This window comes from Lipotes vexillifer, unplaced genomic scaffold (assembly GCF_000442215.2).
Source record: "Lipotes vexillifer unplaced genomic scaffold, Lipotes_vexillifer_v1.1 scaffold591, whole genome shotgun sequence".
In the NCBI taxonomy this organism is placed as follows: domain Eukaryota; kingdom Metazoa; phylum Chordata; class Mammalia; order Artiodactyla; family Lipotidae; genus Lipotes; species Lipotes vexillifer.
The window spans coordinates 70,433-87,414 of record NW_006791954.1 but is presented as its reverse complement, the minus strand read 5'-3'; the positions used below and the strand labels follow the sequence as shown (position 1 = coordinate 87,414).

Sequence of the window (16,982 nt, the reverse complement as noted above, 5' to 3'; positions counted from 1 at the left end):
GCCATTAAAAAATACCTGCAGGAAAAGCAAGTGAAAATACATTTTAAAGGACAATAACAGAATCCAGAACCACAAAAATCCTAGACCCATCCCCTGTGGAGAATCCAATCAGCAGGACCTCAAATTACAAGGAAAAACTTCTTCTCAGGCTCTATAAATCCTAGTGGAGCAGGTAAGCAGTCAGAAACAACGTAAAAAAAGTTACTAGAGAAAACATTAAATGTAGGGTAGTTTCTCAATTTCTGCATCTCTAAATTTCAAAGGGGAAAAATAATCCATGGTATTTTTATACTATAATCTTAAATAAAAATTTTTAATCAATTTTGTTTTATAAATCTCAGATTTAAATTTTTTACAGAAAAGTAGCTAAACTGCAATCATTTCTTCCTTCCAGATGAGTGACATTAGTTCACTATAAAAATATTAACTTACCTCTATAACTGACACGCACTCTGTTCCTAAACATTAATTCAAATGGAATATTAGATATTAAAAAATGTTCTCCTATGTAAATAAAATTGTGGTTATATGGTACAATGCTTTCATTTTTAGGATAAGTAAAGTACTGAAGGGTGATGTGTCATAACATCTGCAATTTTGAAATGGTTCAGCAATTTAAAAATATGCGTATGTATATATATATTTTGTCATATGTATGTGGTGTGTAGGTAGATAAATAAAAGAACTACTGAATCCAGGTAACAAATATATAGATAATAAACAAACTTTTCATTTTTCTGTATTTTTGAAAATTTTCCTAATAAAAAGCTGGGGGTGGTTTACTGAAAAAGTTTACTGACCTCAAAAATAAAAGGGGGGGGGGAATTCCCTGGTGGCTCAGTGGTTAAGAATCCACCTGCCAATGCAAGGGACATGGGTTCGATCCCCAGTCCAGGAAGATCCCACATGCCACGGAGCAACTAAGCCCATATGCCACAACTACTGAGCCTGCACTCTAGAGCCCATGAGCCACAACTACTGAGCCCATGCACCACAACTACTGTAGCACATGCACCACAACTACTGAGCCCACATGCTGCAACTACTGAGGCCTGCCCACTCTAGGGCCAGTGCGCCACAACTACTGAGCCCGTGAGCCACAACTACTGAGCCCACGCACCACAACTACTGAGCCCATGAGCCTAGAGCCCGTGCTCCACAACAAAAGAAGCTGCCACAATGAGAAGCCCGTGCACCGCAACGAAGAGTAGCCCTGGCTCGCCACAACTAGAGAAAGCCAGCACGCAGCAACGAAGAACCAACACAGCCACAAAATAAATAATAAATAATAATAATAAAATAAAGTATGTAGCAGAGTACATGATACAGAGCAGGTACTCAAAAATGTTAATTCACCACCTTCCTCTTAAAAAATAAAAATGGTATTTTTAAAGTTCCCAATAATAATTCTAAATCCTCAACTTAGAAACTTCTCTATTGTATTAACACGTAAATTCCCATGGCTCAGTTCAAACGTATTCACAGAACTATGCCAAACTACTAGACACGAAAATTCTTTTTTTCCCCTTGAAATGTACTGTTTATTATTTTTTCTTTTAATTTTTATTGGAGTACAGTTGATTATGTGCTAGTTTCTGCTGTACAGCAAAGTAAACCAGTTGTACATATACATATATCCACTCTTTTTTAGACTCTTTTCTCATATAGGTCATTAGAGAGTATTTCCTGTGCTATACATTAAGTCCTTATTAGTTATCTATTTTATATATAGTAGTGTGTATATGCCAATCCCAATCTCCCAATTTATCACTCCCCCCATTTCCCCCCCGGTAACCATAAGTTTGTTTTCTACATCTGTGACTCTACTTCTGTTTTGTACATAAGTTCATTTATAGCATTTTTTAGATTCCATATTTAAGCAATATTCATATATTTGTCTTTCTCTGCCTGACTTACTTCACTTAGTATGATAATCTCTAGATCCATTCATGTTGCTGTAAATGGCATTATTTCATTCTTTTTTTAGGCTAATATTCCACTAAATATGTGTACCAAATATTCTCTGCCCATCCCTCTGTTGATGTACATTTAGGTTGCTCCCATGTCTTGGCTATTGTAAACAGTGCTGCAATGAATGTGGGAGTGCATGTATCCTTTCAGATTATGGTTTTATCCAGATATATGCCCAGAAGTGGGATTGCTAGATCATATGGTAGTTTTACTTTTAGTTTTTAAAGGAACCCCCACACTGTTCTCCATTGTGGTTGTACCAATTTATATTCCCACCATCAGTGTAGAAGGGTACCCTTTTCTCCACACCCTCTCCAGCATTTATACTTTGTAGATTTTTGATGAAGGCCATTCTGACTGCTGTGAGGTGTTACCTCGTTGTAGTTTTGATTTGCACTTCTCTGATAATTAGTGATGTTGACTATCTTTTCATGTGTTTTTTGGCCATCTGTACATCTTCTTTGGAGAACTGTCTATTTAGATCTGCATTTTTTGACTGTGTTGTAGCAACCCTTGTCGGTCACTTTGTTTGCAAGTATTTTCTCCCATTCTGTGGGTTGCCTTTTCGTTTTGTTTATGGTTTCTTTTGCTGCACAGAAGCTTTTAAGTTTAATTAGGTCCCATTTGTTTATTTTTGTTTTTATTTTCATTACTCAAGGAGGTGGATCAAAAAAGATATTGCTGCAATTTATGTCAGAGTGTTCTGCCTATGTTTTCCTCTAAGAGTTTTATACTGCCCAGCCTTATATTTAGGTCTTTGATCCATTTCAAGTTTATTTTTGTGTATGGTGTTAGAGAGTGTCCTAATTTCATATTTTTCATGTAGCTTTCTAGTTTTCCTAGCACCATTTATTGAAGAGACTGCCATTTCTCCATTGTATATTCTTGCCTCCTTTGTCATAGATTAATTGACCATAGGTGCATGTGTTTATTTCTAGGCTTTCTATCCTGTTCCATTGATTTATTTTTCTGTTTTTGTGCCAGTACCATACTGTTTTGATTACTGTAGCTTTGTAGTACAGTCTGAAGTCAGGGACCCTGATTCCTCCAACTCCACTTTTCTTTCTCAGAATTGCTTTGGCTATTCAGGGTCTTTTTTGTTTCCATATAAATTTTAGAATTTTTTGTTCTAGCTCTGTGAAAAATGCCATTGGTAATTTGATAGGGATTGCATTGAATCTGCAGATTGCCTTGGGAAATATAGTCCTTTTGACAATACTGATTCTTTCAACCCAAGAACACGGTATATCCTTCCATCTGTTTGTGTCATCTCTGATTTCTTTCATCAGTGCCTTATAGTTTCCAGAGTAGAGGTCTTTTGTCTCCTTAGGTAGGGTTATTCCTAGGTATTATATTCTTTTTTTTTTTTTACTTGATATAGGCAGTTTTATTTTAGATTACATGGGCTTCTATTAGAAGTGTAAACCAACTGAGTTATCACCATACTACCCCTTAAGCAAACCCTGGGATTTACTGTCCTGATGTCTAGTCTGATGTTACTACACCCTACCCTGCAAGGCAGTGGAGGGGGCGGTGGGATGTCTCCACAGGTCTGGTAGGCAAGAGCCTCCCTGCCCAAAACCTGGCTCTTGGGTCTGTGGTTTTGAAGGGACGATCCTATCAGCACACTTAACAAGAGGGATGAATCAAAATACTGCTACTTTAGAAATTCAGACGTGTGATTAAGAGAATGGACATTTAGGCTTTAATGACTAAAGCAGCTACTTGAGAAACCATAGCTTCCCAATGCCTGGACCCATTTTTATCCATACTTTATTTTTCCCTATTCCGATCACATCTGTAGTTACCAAAACCTGTCATTCTTTTTGATGTGATGGTAAATAGGATTGTTTCCCAATGTTAGAAGGAATGATTTCAGCTTTTCACAGTGCAGAATGATGTTAGCTGCGGGTTTGTCATATACAGCCTTTATTATGTAGAAGTAAGTTCCCTCTATTCCCACTTTCTGGAGAGCTTTTATCATGGGTGTTGGGTTTTATCAAAAGCTTTTTCTGCATCAATTAAGATGATCATATGCTTTTTATTCTTCACTTTGTTAATCTGGTATATCACACTGATTTGATTTGTGGATATTGAAGAATCCTTGCATCCCTGACATCAATCTCACTTGATCATGGTGGACGATCCTTTTAATGTATTGTTGAATTCGGTTTGCTAGTACTTTGTTGAGGATTTCTGCATCTATGTTCATCAGTGATATTGGCCTGCAATTTTTGTGTGTGTGTGATATCTTCTATGGTTTTGGTATCAGGCTGATGGTGGCCTCATAGAATGAGCTTGAGAGTATTCCTTCCTCTGCAATTTTCTGGAAGAGTTTCAGAAGGGTAGGTGTTAACTCTTCCCTAAATGATTGCTAGAATTCCCCTGTGAAGCCATCTGGTCCTGGACTTTTGTTTGTTGGAAGTCTTTTAACCACTGTTTCATTTTCAGTACTTATGCATGGTCTGTTGACATTTTCTATTTCTTCCAAGTTCAGCCTTGGAAGGTTGTGCTTTTCTAAGAATTTGTCCATTTCTTCTAGGTTGTCCATTTTATTGCCATGATAGTTGCTTGTTGTAGTCTCTTAAGATGCCTTGTATTTCCTTTGTGTCAGTTTTAACTGCTCCTTTTTCATTTCTAATTTTATTGATTTGAGCCCTGTCCCCTTTTTTTCTTGACGAGTCTGGCTAAAGGTTTACCAATTTTGTTTATCTTCTCAAAGAACCAGCTTTTAGTTTCATTGATCTTTGCTACTGTTTTCTTTGTCTCTATTTCATTTATTTCTGTTCTAATCTTTACGATTTATTTCCTTCTACTAACTTTTGGTTCTGTTTGTTCCTCTTTCTCTAGTTGCTTTAGGTGTAAGGTTAGGTTGTTTATTTGAGATTTTTCTTGTTTCCTCAGATAAGATTGTACTGCTATAAACTTCCCTCTTAGAACTGCTTTTGCTGCATCCCAGAGGTTTTGGACCATCCTGTTTTCATTATCATTTGTCTGTAGGTATTTTTTTCTTATTTCCTCTTTGATTTCTTCAGTGATCCACTGGTTGCTTAGTAACATATTGCTAAGCCTCCATGTGTTTGTGTTTTTAACAGTTTTTTTCCTGTAATTGATTTTTTTTTTCTTCTTTTCTTTTGGCCATGTCGTGTGGCATGTGGGATCTTAGTTTCCCCAACCAGGGATGGAACCCGTGCCCCCTGCATTGGAAATGCAGACTCTTAACCACTGGACCACCAGGGAAGTCCCTCCTGTAATTGATTTCTAATCTCATAGCGTGTGATCTATGCTTGATATAATTTCAATTTTCTTAAATTTACCGAGGCTTGATTTGTGGCCCAAGATGTGATCTATCCTGGAGAACATTCTGTATGCACTTGAGGAGAAAGTGTATTCAGCTGCTAAGTGCATCTGGTCTAATGTGTCATTTAAGGCCTGTGTTTCCTTATTGATTTTCTGTCTGGATGATCTGTCCATTGATGAGACTGAGGTATTAAAGTTCCCCCCTATTATTGTGTTTCTGTCGATTTCTCCTTTTATTGCTATTAGCATTTGCCTTATGTACTGAGGTGCTCCTATGTTGGGTACATATATATTTACAATTGTTGTATCTTCTTCTTGGATTTATCCTTTGATTATTATGAAGTGTCCTTCTATGTCTCTTGTAACATTCTTTATTTTGAAGTCTATTTTGCCTGATATGAGTATTGCTACTCCAGCTTTCTTTTGATTTCCATTTGCATGGAATATCTTTTTCCATTCCTCACTTTCAGTCTGTATGTAGACACCAGAATTCTTAAGTGAATTCCACAGACTTGAAGCTAAGAACAAAATATCACTGACCAAAACTTCAAAATGTATAGAATTTACACACATATATTTCTTATATATATATAAATTTATTTATTTATTCATTTTTGGCTGCATTGGGTCTTCGTTGTCGTGTGCGGGCTTTCTCTAGTTGTGGCGAGCAGGGGCTATTCTTCGTTGCAGTGCACGGGCTTCTCATTGTGGTGGCTTCTCTTGTTGCAGAGTGCTGGCTCTAGGCGTGCAGGCTTCAGCAGTTGTGGCACGTGGGCTTAGTAGTTGTGGCTCGTGGGCTCTAGAGCACATGCTCAGCAGTTGTAGTACACAGGCTTGGTTGTTCCACGGCATATGGGATCTCCCTGGACCAGGGATCGAACCCGTGTCCCCTGCACTGACAGGCAGATTCTTAACCACTGCGCCACCAGGGAAGCCCTACACACATATATTTCTAGATGTCAGCTTTTTTTTTTTTTTTTTGGCAGTACGCGGGGCTCTCACTGTTGTGGCCTCTCCCGTTGCGGAGCACAAGCTCCGGACACGCAGGCTCAGCGGCCATGGCTCACGGGCTCAGCCGCTCCGCAGCATGTGCTATCTCCCCAGACCGGGGCACAAACCTGTGTCCCCTGCATCGGCAGGCGGACTCTCAACCACTGCCCCACCAGGGAAGCCCTAAATGTCAGCTTTTTGCATAAACACATTGCATACATTTTTAAACTGGGTCTACGCTGATATTTCTTATCTCAACCTAGCAATTTACTTAGGTAACATCTATATTCATTTTGAGTGCTGAGCAGGGCAAAAAAAAAAAGAAAAGGTGTTTTTAAAATAACTCAACCATTGGTCAAGGGAACAAAAGAACAGGTATTTGGCTACAGTCTAATACTAGCTCTCCTGGGAACCAAAAGGTTCCATGTGATTTAAGTATGCAGTGTGTAGTTAAAGGTAAGCTAAGGAGTCCAAGAAACTTACCCACCAAACATAGGCACCGAATTGGATCAGTGACCTGTGGCTTATACCACAGTAATCTAGTGAGTAGTTCTTACTCTACTAATCCATCTTGGTACCTTACCCATTTTGATAGTCTCTTTTGTGATTTTAAATAAGTAAAATATGAATGTCACCATCCCAAGGACACATAATGTGTCTCAGTTAGATACTTAAATTCAGAAATCTCTAAAGGAAAAGGGTAAGATCTGTCTTAATAGCTAAACAATGGTTAACTAACTGATTACCATTTCACAAGGTTACACACACCCCCTCCCACCAATGTACACACATTCCCATAGAGAACAAATACACTGTTCATTTCAGAAAGTGCCTGGAAGTAGGGGTTGACTAGACACAAGGACATATCTACTCTGACTAGGGGCAGTGTGAAGCTTATTTCAAATAGTTCTGCAAGAAAAAACAATGGTAATTTTTAAAATATGAAAATATGTATTTTAAGTGTGTTTTAAAATGTACTCATTTTATATACAAAATAATTTGGGCATACAGAGATCAATGAAGCACTAAGGTGTATTTTGAGCATTCTAAAACTTAAAAATTAAGAGGTAACATAACATTCTGAAAAGCTGCTGACCCTTGCTCTAACTGAACCAAGAGAGAAATGAAGTCAGTACCTCAGTCAACCTTTGGACCAAAAATCTTTAATTCCCTGAAGATACCACAAGATACTGGTTTCAAGGAAAATAATATGGTGGCAAATATATAAAGTGAAATTTTCACAGAAGAAATAATCAAGTTAGCCTATTTAAAACAAATGCAGGGATTTCCCTGGGGTCCAATGGGTAAGACTCCACGCTCCCAATGAAGGGGGTCACGGTTTGATTCCTGGTAGGGAAACTAGACCCCACATGCATGCTTCAACTATGAGCCTGAATGCCGCAACTAAAAAAAGATCCTGCATGCTGCAACTAAAGATCCCACAGGCCGCAATGAATATCCCATGTGCCGCAACAAAGAGCCGGCACGGCCTAAATAAATGTTTAAAAAAAAAAAAACACTGAACTGGTGCCACAGAGAGACTTCACTTTTTAAAAGTGTTTGAAAACTTTATGTCAAATGTTAACAACTAATGGACCTACTAACAGATCATCTGTGCATATAAACAAACTACTTTTCCTACTGCTCCACCTAGTTTCCTGAACAGGGATGAAACCCATGACCCCTGCAGTGGAAGCTCAGACTTGTAACCACTGGACCACCAGGGAATCTCCATAATCTACTTAATAGCGAATTAAATTTCTTTTGACCTAGAGTAATAGAATCAAGGCTAAAAATCTGAATAAACATCATAATTACCAATTTAAATAACTGTGCTAAAGACACAAAATAAACTTAATGTTGAAGCAAATAGGGAATTTCCACTTTTAGCATCCTAAGTCCTCAATAGCCACCATCAACAATATAAGCTGAAGTATTCAAAAGTACTCTGCACTCCTGTCTTGATAAAAATAAATCATAAAACTAAATTGAGAAGACTTCAAATATTCCTTTTTAAGTGTTTATTAAAGAAGTGAATTTTCATTGTAAATTATTTTGCAAACAAATCAAAATTAATTTCCTTAACTTTTGATTAAAATATTTTTATGAATCAGTGAGAACTATAACATCAATTTTAAAAAATCAATATCAATGCCTCCTTTCCTGCCCACAAATCTTATCACTCACTCCCATGTTCATAGACTTCCAAAGAAAACAACCTGATTAAAGTCTTAATATAAAACATCCATTTTGTTACATCTTTAAGTGGTGATTCATTGGGGAAAAGTTAATTAGAATATTCTCAGTAATATCTCTCATCTCTGCACTTAATCACCCCAGTCTTTTTCAGACAAAAAGCCACAGAAAAGCAGTCATAAAATCACATAATCACAACATCTTCTTCCCAGCAAAGATATTCTCTCTTCATATATGCTTCTACCACTCACAGAGGATGAAGAGGGTACATCTTCATTTTTATGTGCAATCTCCCTCTACCCAATCATGCTAAAGAAACTCTCACTTTGAAGCTAAATTCCCTATGTATAACTGAATCACTTTGCTGTACATCTGAAACTAACATGACCTTGTAAATTCTTTTTTTTTAATTACTCAAAACAAATCATGTCGGGCTTCCCTGGTGGCGCAGTGGTTGACAATCTGCCTGCCAATGCTAGGGGACACGGGTTCGAGCCCTGGTCTGGGAAGATCCCACATGCCACGGAGCAACTGGGCCCGTGAGCCACAACTACTGAGCCTGCGTGTCTGGAGCCTGTGCTCCGCAAGAAGAGAGGCCGCAACAGTGAGAGGCCCGCGCACCGCGATGAAGAGCGGCCCCCGCTCGCCGCAACTAGGGAAAGCCCTCGCACAGACACGAAGACCCAACACGGCCAAAAATAAATAAATAAATAAATAAAATTTTTTTAAAAAATCATGTCTATTTTAAAAGAATCAGAACTTACACAAACAAAAACATAAAAAACACTAATATATTCTTCCCCAAGAATAACATCTTTCTCCAGATTTTTTTTTTTGTCCACACCACTCAGCTTGTGGGATTAGTTCCCCAACCAGGTGTTGAACCTGGGCTCCAGCAGTGAAAGCACTGAGTCCTAACCACTGGACAGCCAAGGAATTCCCTCTCCAGATTTTTTTTAAATTACTGATTTACAGGTAAATTGTTCATAGATTCACAAGGCTTACTCTGGATAGAGTAGACAGGAAAAGTCTAACAGAAGTGAAATTTAAGCTGAGCCAAAAGTGAGGAACTAGCCAGGGTGAAGCTCTGAGGGAAAAGCACTCTAGGCCAAGGAAACAGCATGGGCAAAGGCATCAGACAGGACTTGGTTAAAGAATGGAAAAAATATACATGGCTGGAGCAGGGAGCCCAAAGGGGAGAATGGTGAGAGCTATAAAATGATAGATTTCTTGATTAGTATTTGAAGCTGGTTACAAATCTATCTAAAATCAGCCCTCCTTCAGATTGTTTTTATAGACTCAAAACCATCAGGCTAACTCCACACAACAAATTCAAATAAGCAATTAAAAAGACAGAAGGGGGCTTCCCTGGTGGCGCAGTGGTTGAGAGTCCGCCTGCCGATGCAGGGGACACGGGTTCGTACCCTGGTCCGGGAAGATCCCACAGGCCGCGGAGTGGCTGGGCCCGTGAGCCATGGCCGCTGAGCCTGCACATCCGGAGCCTGTGCTCCGCAACAGGAGAGGCCACAACAGTGAGAGGCCCGCGTACCACCAAGAAAAAAAAAAAAAAAGACAGAAGGTATTCAAATTAAGTAGTGCCATTATAATAAAGATTAACTTCCCGATTCCTTGTTGAGAATTCCTGCAAGCAAGAGATTAAAGCACTTCACACCTCGTAAAACGTCCTCATTATTTACATATCCTCCTAACTTTCCACAAAGGTGCTCAGAATTTACTTAACTCTCTCTGGTGATGGTCAATTTCCATACTTTCAAATATTCTTGCTGTAAATACCCTGAGGCATTTTTGCTGTAATACCAGACTTTACGGAAATAGTCTTTGTATTAAAGGCCACAAACACTCAAAGAAAATTAAACAAGGAATCATTTCTGCATATTGGCCTAAGAGAGACTGAATTTCTGAGTACTTGGGTAAAACTTGATTTATGATCCTACATGAAAACTGATAACAAGATGGTTTTACATTTGTGGTCTGGAAGTTGGCTCATTTAGCATTACATCAATGTTCTGTACTCTCAGATCATGGCCCTTTGCCCAAAGGTTTCATTATAGAAAATTTATAGACATATTTGAAAAAGCATAAATTACAAAGAAAGTCATTGCATAATCTATTTTTTAAAAGTCATTTACTTAAGAAATTAATATACAATCCAGAGTCTAGCAGCTTAGTTTTATTTTCTGATTCTGCAACCTGTGGCAGATGGTTTTCTGGGCATGTGCGACCCTGGCATTTTGCCTGTGTTTACATGGACTGACAGGAGTTTAAGGCTGAAAGGAGTAATTTCTTTTATCTGTAGTAACAGGTTATGCTGGGCCTGTTCCTCACCTGTGTGTATATTCGGTTAATTCCACAGACTTTCCATTTACATCCACACAATGGCAAGGACCTGTCTAAACGTGAAGACATGGCAAGTCATCTCAGGAGTAGTAGTACATAAACTCCGTTCCATAAACAGTTCTGTAAACAGCTAACAAACCAGTGGAAATTTTGATTCCATCCTTAGATTTTCTTTTTCAACCCTTCCTTCCCTATATACTTGGAAATACTCTTGAAATAAAGTCAATTTTGTTTGGCAAATTCAATAGCATTCCTTTGAGACAAATGGATCACAAAATCAGAACTAAAAATCATCATACAGTCAAGCTTAAGAAAAAAAAAAAAAACCCAGGGACTTCCCTGGTGGCACTGTGGTTAAGAATCCACCTGCCAATGCAGGGGACAGGGTTCTGATCCCTGGTCCAGGAAGATCCCACATGCCATGGAACAAAAAAGCTCGTGTGCCACAACTACTAAGCCTGTGCTCTAGAGCCCGCAAGCCACAACTACTGAGCCCGTGCACCACAACTACTGAAGCCTGCACACCTAGAGCCCTGCTCTGCAGAGAGAAGCCACCGCAATGATAAGCCCGCGCACCGCAACAAAGACTAGCCCCCACTCGCTGCAACTAGAGAAAGGCCGTGCACGCAGCAACAAAGACCCAATGCAGCCCTAAATAAATAAATAAATAAATTTATTTTTAAAAAGAAAGAAAAAAAAGAACTATTTGACCTGGTACAAAGGTATAAGTGACAAAAAGTTTAAATGGTGGTACTACTTAGTCTTAGGAAATGAGCTTCACATCCTTAAAACTTTGCAAGTATTGGGGCTTCCCTGGTGGCGTGGTGGTTAAGAATCCGCCTGCCAATGCAGGGGACACGGGTTCGAGTCCTGGTCGGGGAAGATCCCACATGCCGCAGAGCAACTAAGCCTGTGTGCCACAACTAGTGAGCCCGCGCACCACAACTAGTGAGCCTGCACTCTAGAGCCCGCAAGCCACAACTACTGAGCCTGCGTACCACAACTACTGAAGCCCGCGCACCTAGAGCCCGTGCCCCGCAACGAAAGAAGCCACCGCAATGAGAGCCCCGCGCACAACAAAGAGTAGCCCCCACTCACCACAACTAGGGAAAGCCCTCGTGAAGCAACCAACACCCAACACAGCCAAAAATAAATAAATAAATTTATTTATTTTAAAAAAGAAAAACACTTTTCAAGTATTTTTGAAATACAACATGTCGTTCCTTCAATAATTAGTTATTTAGCTTCCTTCAGTCACCAGATATTTAACCAGGTTTGCTAGATGCTCAAGAAACAAAGATGAGTAGGACACTTCACCTGTATTAGATAAGTTCCACAGAAATAACGCCTACACATCCTGAAAGCTAAAATCCTCTACTGTCTTCAAGAAGTCAAAGACCTATCACTTGCACTCCAGAGCTGCAAAAGGTTCACTCAAGGTTAGGGCACCGAGGTCACACTGCTGAGGCACTAAAGTTAAAAGCTGGCCAAGAGCACCTGTAAACCGTAGTCTTTGAAAAGGCTTTTGCCAACAGTCACCCACACCTCCTCAACCTGCCCCTCACCCCGTTCCCGTCCTCTTTATAAATAAACAAAGGGTTTTTAAAGGGAACTGTCCAAGGTTACCACCTGACAAGGAAGAAAGCTTTGATGTGGGATGCCAATAAAATAAAATTGCATACTCTCCATATTTACAGAGTATTGTTATACAACATCTAACTGTTGACAAAGTGTCAACCAAGGCACTTAAAACATAAAATAAAACCTCTTTCTCAATAGGGTTAAAACGTCAACAAGAAAACTGGCCGAAAGAGGGAGATCTCTAACTTCCCAAAGCAGCAACCCCCAGGAAAGGTGCTGGAACCAGCGGAAGTTACATATCCAGGGCAGTAGTGTTTAAATGCGCCTGCCCCCCCCCAACTCCCGTGGTAAAAGTTTGAACCGCCATCTGACTATCCCACGGTGGTCGGAAACTTCCCTAAACTACAAGAGGCAAGCAGACACCCTAAAATCTCCGCTCTCAGCCAATCCCAGGTGCCCTCAGGCTGTGGCTTCCTCCCCGGGCCTTGTTTTCCCCATCACACTCTCTTCTCCTGGACACTCACTAGCCTGCCTGGGCGTCCAACGCCGGCCGGGGGTCCTGGGACCTCGCGGCCGCCGGGCTCGGTCCGGCTGGCCTCGGCCTCAGGCCTGCCTCCTGGAGGCCGGCGCTCCTCCCATCCTGAGACGGACCGCGACCCCCGCCCCCCGGCCCGCCCTCGGGCCCGGCCCTCACCTCCTCGGCGTGCTTGCGCAGCGCCTTCTCTCGCTCGTACTGGGTGATGAGCTGCTCGTTGTCGTCCCGCAGCAGCTCCAGCTCCACCTGGTGCTCCTGGTCCTGCGCGAACACCGAGTCCAGGTTCTCCAGCACGGCCACCACCAGTGGCATCAGCTCCTTGACCACCTCCTCGTCGTAGCGCCCGATGAGCCGCTCGAACTCGCGGTAGATGGAGCCGGCCAGGCCGGACACCCGCTCCGACATCACGGCCCCGGAGCCGCCGGGCTCCTCCTGGTACACCACACCGTCCTCCAGCTCCATGGTGGCGGGCGGCCGGCCCGGGGCGTCGCCGGCCGAGGGGACGACAAGGGACCGCACGGGACTGGCAGCTAGGGCTAGGGCTGCGGCTGGGCCCTGCTGGGTGGGGGCCCGGGACGGAGGAGGGGAGGGGTGAAGCGAGCGCACTCAGCCCTACCGCCGCTGCACCAACTGCCGGGACGGCTAAGCCGCGCGCGCCACACGTCACCCGCGGGGCGGGATCCGAGCCGCGTCGGCCCGTAGGGCGGGGCCCCGCAGGAGGCCAGGAGCGGCCGGGGGCGGGACCAATGCGTCACCCTTTGCCGGCGGAGGCGGCGTGGCGTCAACACTCGGCGCCGCGAGGTCGTTGCGTAAGCCAATAGGAAAGACTGCGAGAGGAGGGTGGTGAGAAGTGCCCGCCCAGGGCGCGATTTGTAGGGCGAATCCTAGTGGAAAGGAGGGGTTCTGGAAGAGTGACTAGCAGCCCAGAATAGCCAAAATTTTGTTACTTTTTACAGCTCACAAAGGGCTTTCACATTTGTTCCTCACCACAAGGATGTTTGGTGCGATAGACGTTTGGCCTTCGTTTCACAGACAAGGAAACTAGGCCCGGAGAAGTTTTGGTTCACTCAAGGTCACGCAGCGAGAACGGGAAGGAGGCTGATCAGGGACTCAAACCAATTCTGATTGAGAATTCCGTACTCAGAGAAGCGGAAAACAGATGGGAAGGGAAAGCAACCTTAACTGGGACAAGGTTTGCCGCAGTGATAAGGTGGTCTTGAATAGGATAGAATTATTTTGGGGTTAAAAACACTATGGATAGCCTTAAACAGAGGCCGTGCAAAGCATTCTGTAGAAGGGTAAAACGAACGCCACATCTTGTGCTTTGGCAAACACGGGTTCCTCTGCTTCCTCTGGCCAACTTGGGAGAGTGGCATTTCCTGGCTCCAGCCACCCTCCTTTCCTCTAATCTTGAAGCAGGGCAGGCTGATGGGGGGTTGGGGAGTAGAGGAGGAAAGAGGTGGAGTCACTGGGGTGAGTAAGTCCGATAGTACGTGAGGTCTCGGCCGCCTGGGAGAGAATCACGTGTGGGGAATGACAACACCCAAACCTCAGGCGGGCTGAGTCAAGGATCACTTCCTGGTGTTCTCTTCTAGCTGATACCGAGGGGGGCCCTCTGGGGCTCCTGGGCACCAAAGCTTTTCTGTGTACCCCATTTCTTTGATTACAGGAAACAGGCTTCATTTAGCCTCCAAGATCTTCCCTGAGTTCCAATGGGTAGTTTCAAGCAGCTGTTAGTTAGGGAAAGGAAGGGGATTCATCAACACAAGGGAGAAACAGTCAAGAGAAACAGTAGTGGAGCCTTGGGGCAAGGTCCTGGTTACCCATCAAGGGATACACACAACAATATCTTTGAGCTGTTTTGCAGATACTGAAAACCTCCTCCAGGTGCGAGAAGTTAACGATGGTATGTTACCCATAAGCATTTAGACCCCAAACCAGTTGGAACCTGAAGGTTGATGATGCTGATTCCTACTTACCTCACCACCAACCCATTAGAAGAATGTCCACAAGCTGATCACGCCCTCTCTGAAACATTACTGTAAAACTTCTCACTATCGGCTCCAAGTTAGGACACAGTTTTTCCAGGCGGGAGCCCGCTGTGTCCCCCTCTGCCTGGCAAAGTAATGAAACTATCCTTTTCTACTTCACCCAAAACTCTGTCTCTGAGATTTGATTCAGCCCCGATGTATAGAGAAGCTGTGCTTTTGGCATCATAGCCTCTGCAAATGGGGCAGAAGACACTCCCAAAAGCCCCTTATCTCCGCAGCAGGTGACTCAGGAGTACCGTGGCCTCAACTCCTCTAAGAATAGGGCCGAGGAAGGCAAGATTTGGATAAAGAAGGGTTCACTGGGGGGAATCAGCTACCTCCCAGGATCATAAATACCATGGAGACCCACAAAAGCATTATGGAGGTTGGGCAAGGGCCAAGGTATAAAAAGACAAAAATGAAAATACTAAGCCTTATGAGGTCAGACATGACTGAATTTGTGGCCTGTACTGTCCCCGTTTCTCACCCTCACCCTACAGTCACCTTTTATTGTTTGTGTATACGCCTGGATCTTAGTTTCGCCTATCAGCTGGTTAGCTATGTGCCCCAAATGCCCCTTCTTTTCTAAATCTCACATTTGAAAACCAGAGGAGTCTTACTCTGAATCTCTTTTCTTTTCTCTTCTCTTCTTTTTCCTCTTCCTGAGGGCACTTACTTGGGCAATCTACCTATGTATATGCCTCTATTTTCCTAGGAGTCTAGAGGAGCAGGAAGACTTAGGCCAAGGCTTTACTTTGTCTTTCCACAGTATTCTCATACACATCAGAAAATTTAGGGAAAAAATGTCTGTTGATTTTCAGGTCTGAGATTATAATAAAGTCTTCATAGTAAGTATGCTTCTTTAGGTATAAATTCAAGATAGAAATATACGAGATGCATATTTATCTTGATTTTAAGCTTCTGCTAACTCAGTGATCACATTTGTCTAAAAATTCTGCCAAGTATCCATCAACTCTTCAATAAAATATGGTGTATGCATATAAAGGAACATTTATTACGCAGCAATAAAAAGAAATGTAGTGCATACTACAACGTGGATGAACCTGGAACATATACTGAGTAAAAGAAGCCAGTCACACAGGACCACATATGAAAGATCAATCATTGCCTAGGGGTGGCTGGAGGAGCAAAGGGAAAATAAGAGTGAATGCTAACGGGCATGGGTTTCTTTTGGGGCTAATGAAAAGGTTCTAACATTGATTATGGTGATAGATAAACAACTCTGAATTTACTAAAAGTTATCGAATTGTACACTTTAAATAGTTGAATTATATGCTATGGGAATTGTATCTCAATGAAGCTGTTATAAACAAAATTTATGGCTATAATGACTTTTAGTAAACCCAACAGAACCACATAACTCAGTGTGATAGAGTGTAAAGGAAACAGGTTTTAAATTGGGAACCTTATACCCTTAGTATGGACTTGTCATTTTGAAGAACTTAGGCCAGAAACAAGAAAAGCTAATGGTTACTGAATACCTACTGGGTACCAGTCACTGTGATAAGGACTGTGAGCCTCAACTACTTCATCTGTATGATGAAGACGTGTGTTACAGAATCTGTAAAGACTTCTTGCCATTCTTAAATCCTATGATTCTGGCTTGTAGGTGGGAGTGAAAGACGGGAGAGAGGGCCTTGAGACTGAGTCCCTTTAGTCGACTCCTAACATTGTAGGCAGTAATACCACCTCCTATACTCAACCACCCGGATAAATTTCCAGCACCCACCTCTGACCCCACGGGCTGAGATTATTGTTAAAGACTAAGAGTCATTCAGGAAAACAGGCAGGTTATGTTGTAGATTTAGAGTAAATGTTTACGGGACTTCCCTGGTGGTCTATTGGTTAAAACTCTGTGCTTCCACTGCAGGGGGCATGGATTCAAACCCTGGTCAGGGAACTAAGATCCCATATGTGCTGTGCGGCGCTGCCCCCCTCCAAAAAAACAAAATAGAGTACATGTTTACTTTTGGTTCCTACAAGGAAGGAAATTCCATTTT

The 16,982-nt window shown here is 42.2% G+C and overlaps 1 protein-coding gene across 1 annotated transcript in view; it reads right to left on the bottom strand.

The window, feature by feature from the left end:
- SPAG9 (sperm associated antigen 9) overlaps positions 1–13,402 on the bottom strand; it is a 143,918-nt gene extending 130,516 nt beyond the window's left edge. The window contains exon 1 of the mRNA XM_007465223.1: positions 13,091–13,402. Within this exon, the coding sequence (XP_007465285.1) occupies positions 13,091–13,393 (303 nt within the window). The 5' untranslated portion in view covers positions 13,394–13,402. The remainder of the gene's footprint in view (positions 1–13,090) is intronic.
- Between the last annotated feature and the right edge of the window lie 3,580 nt (positions 13,403–16,982).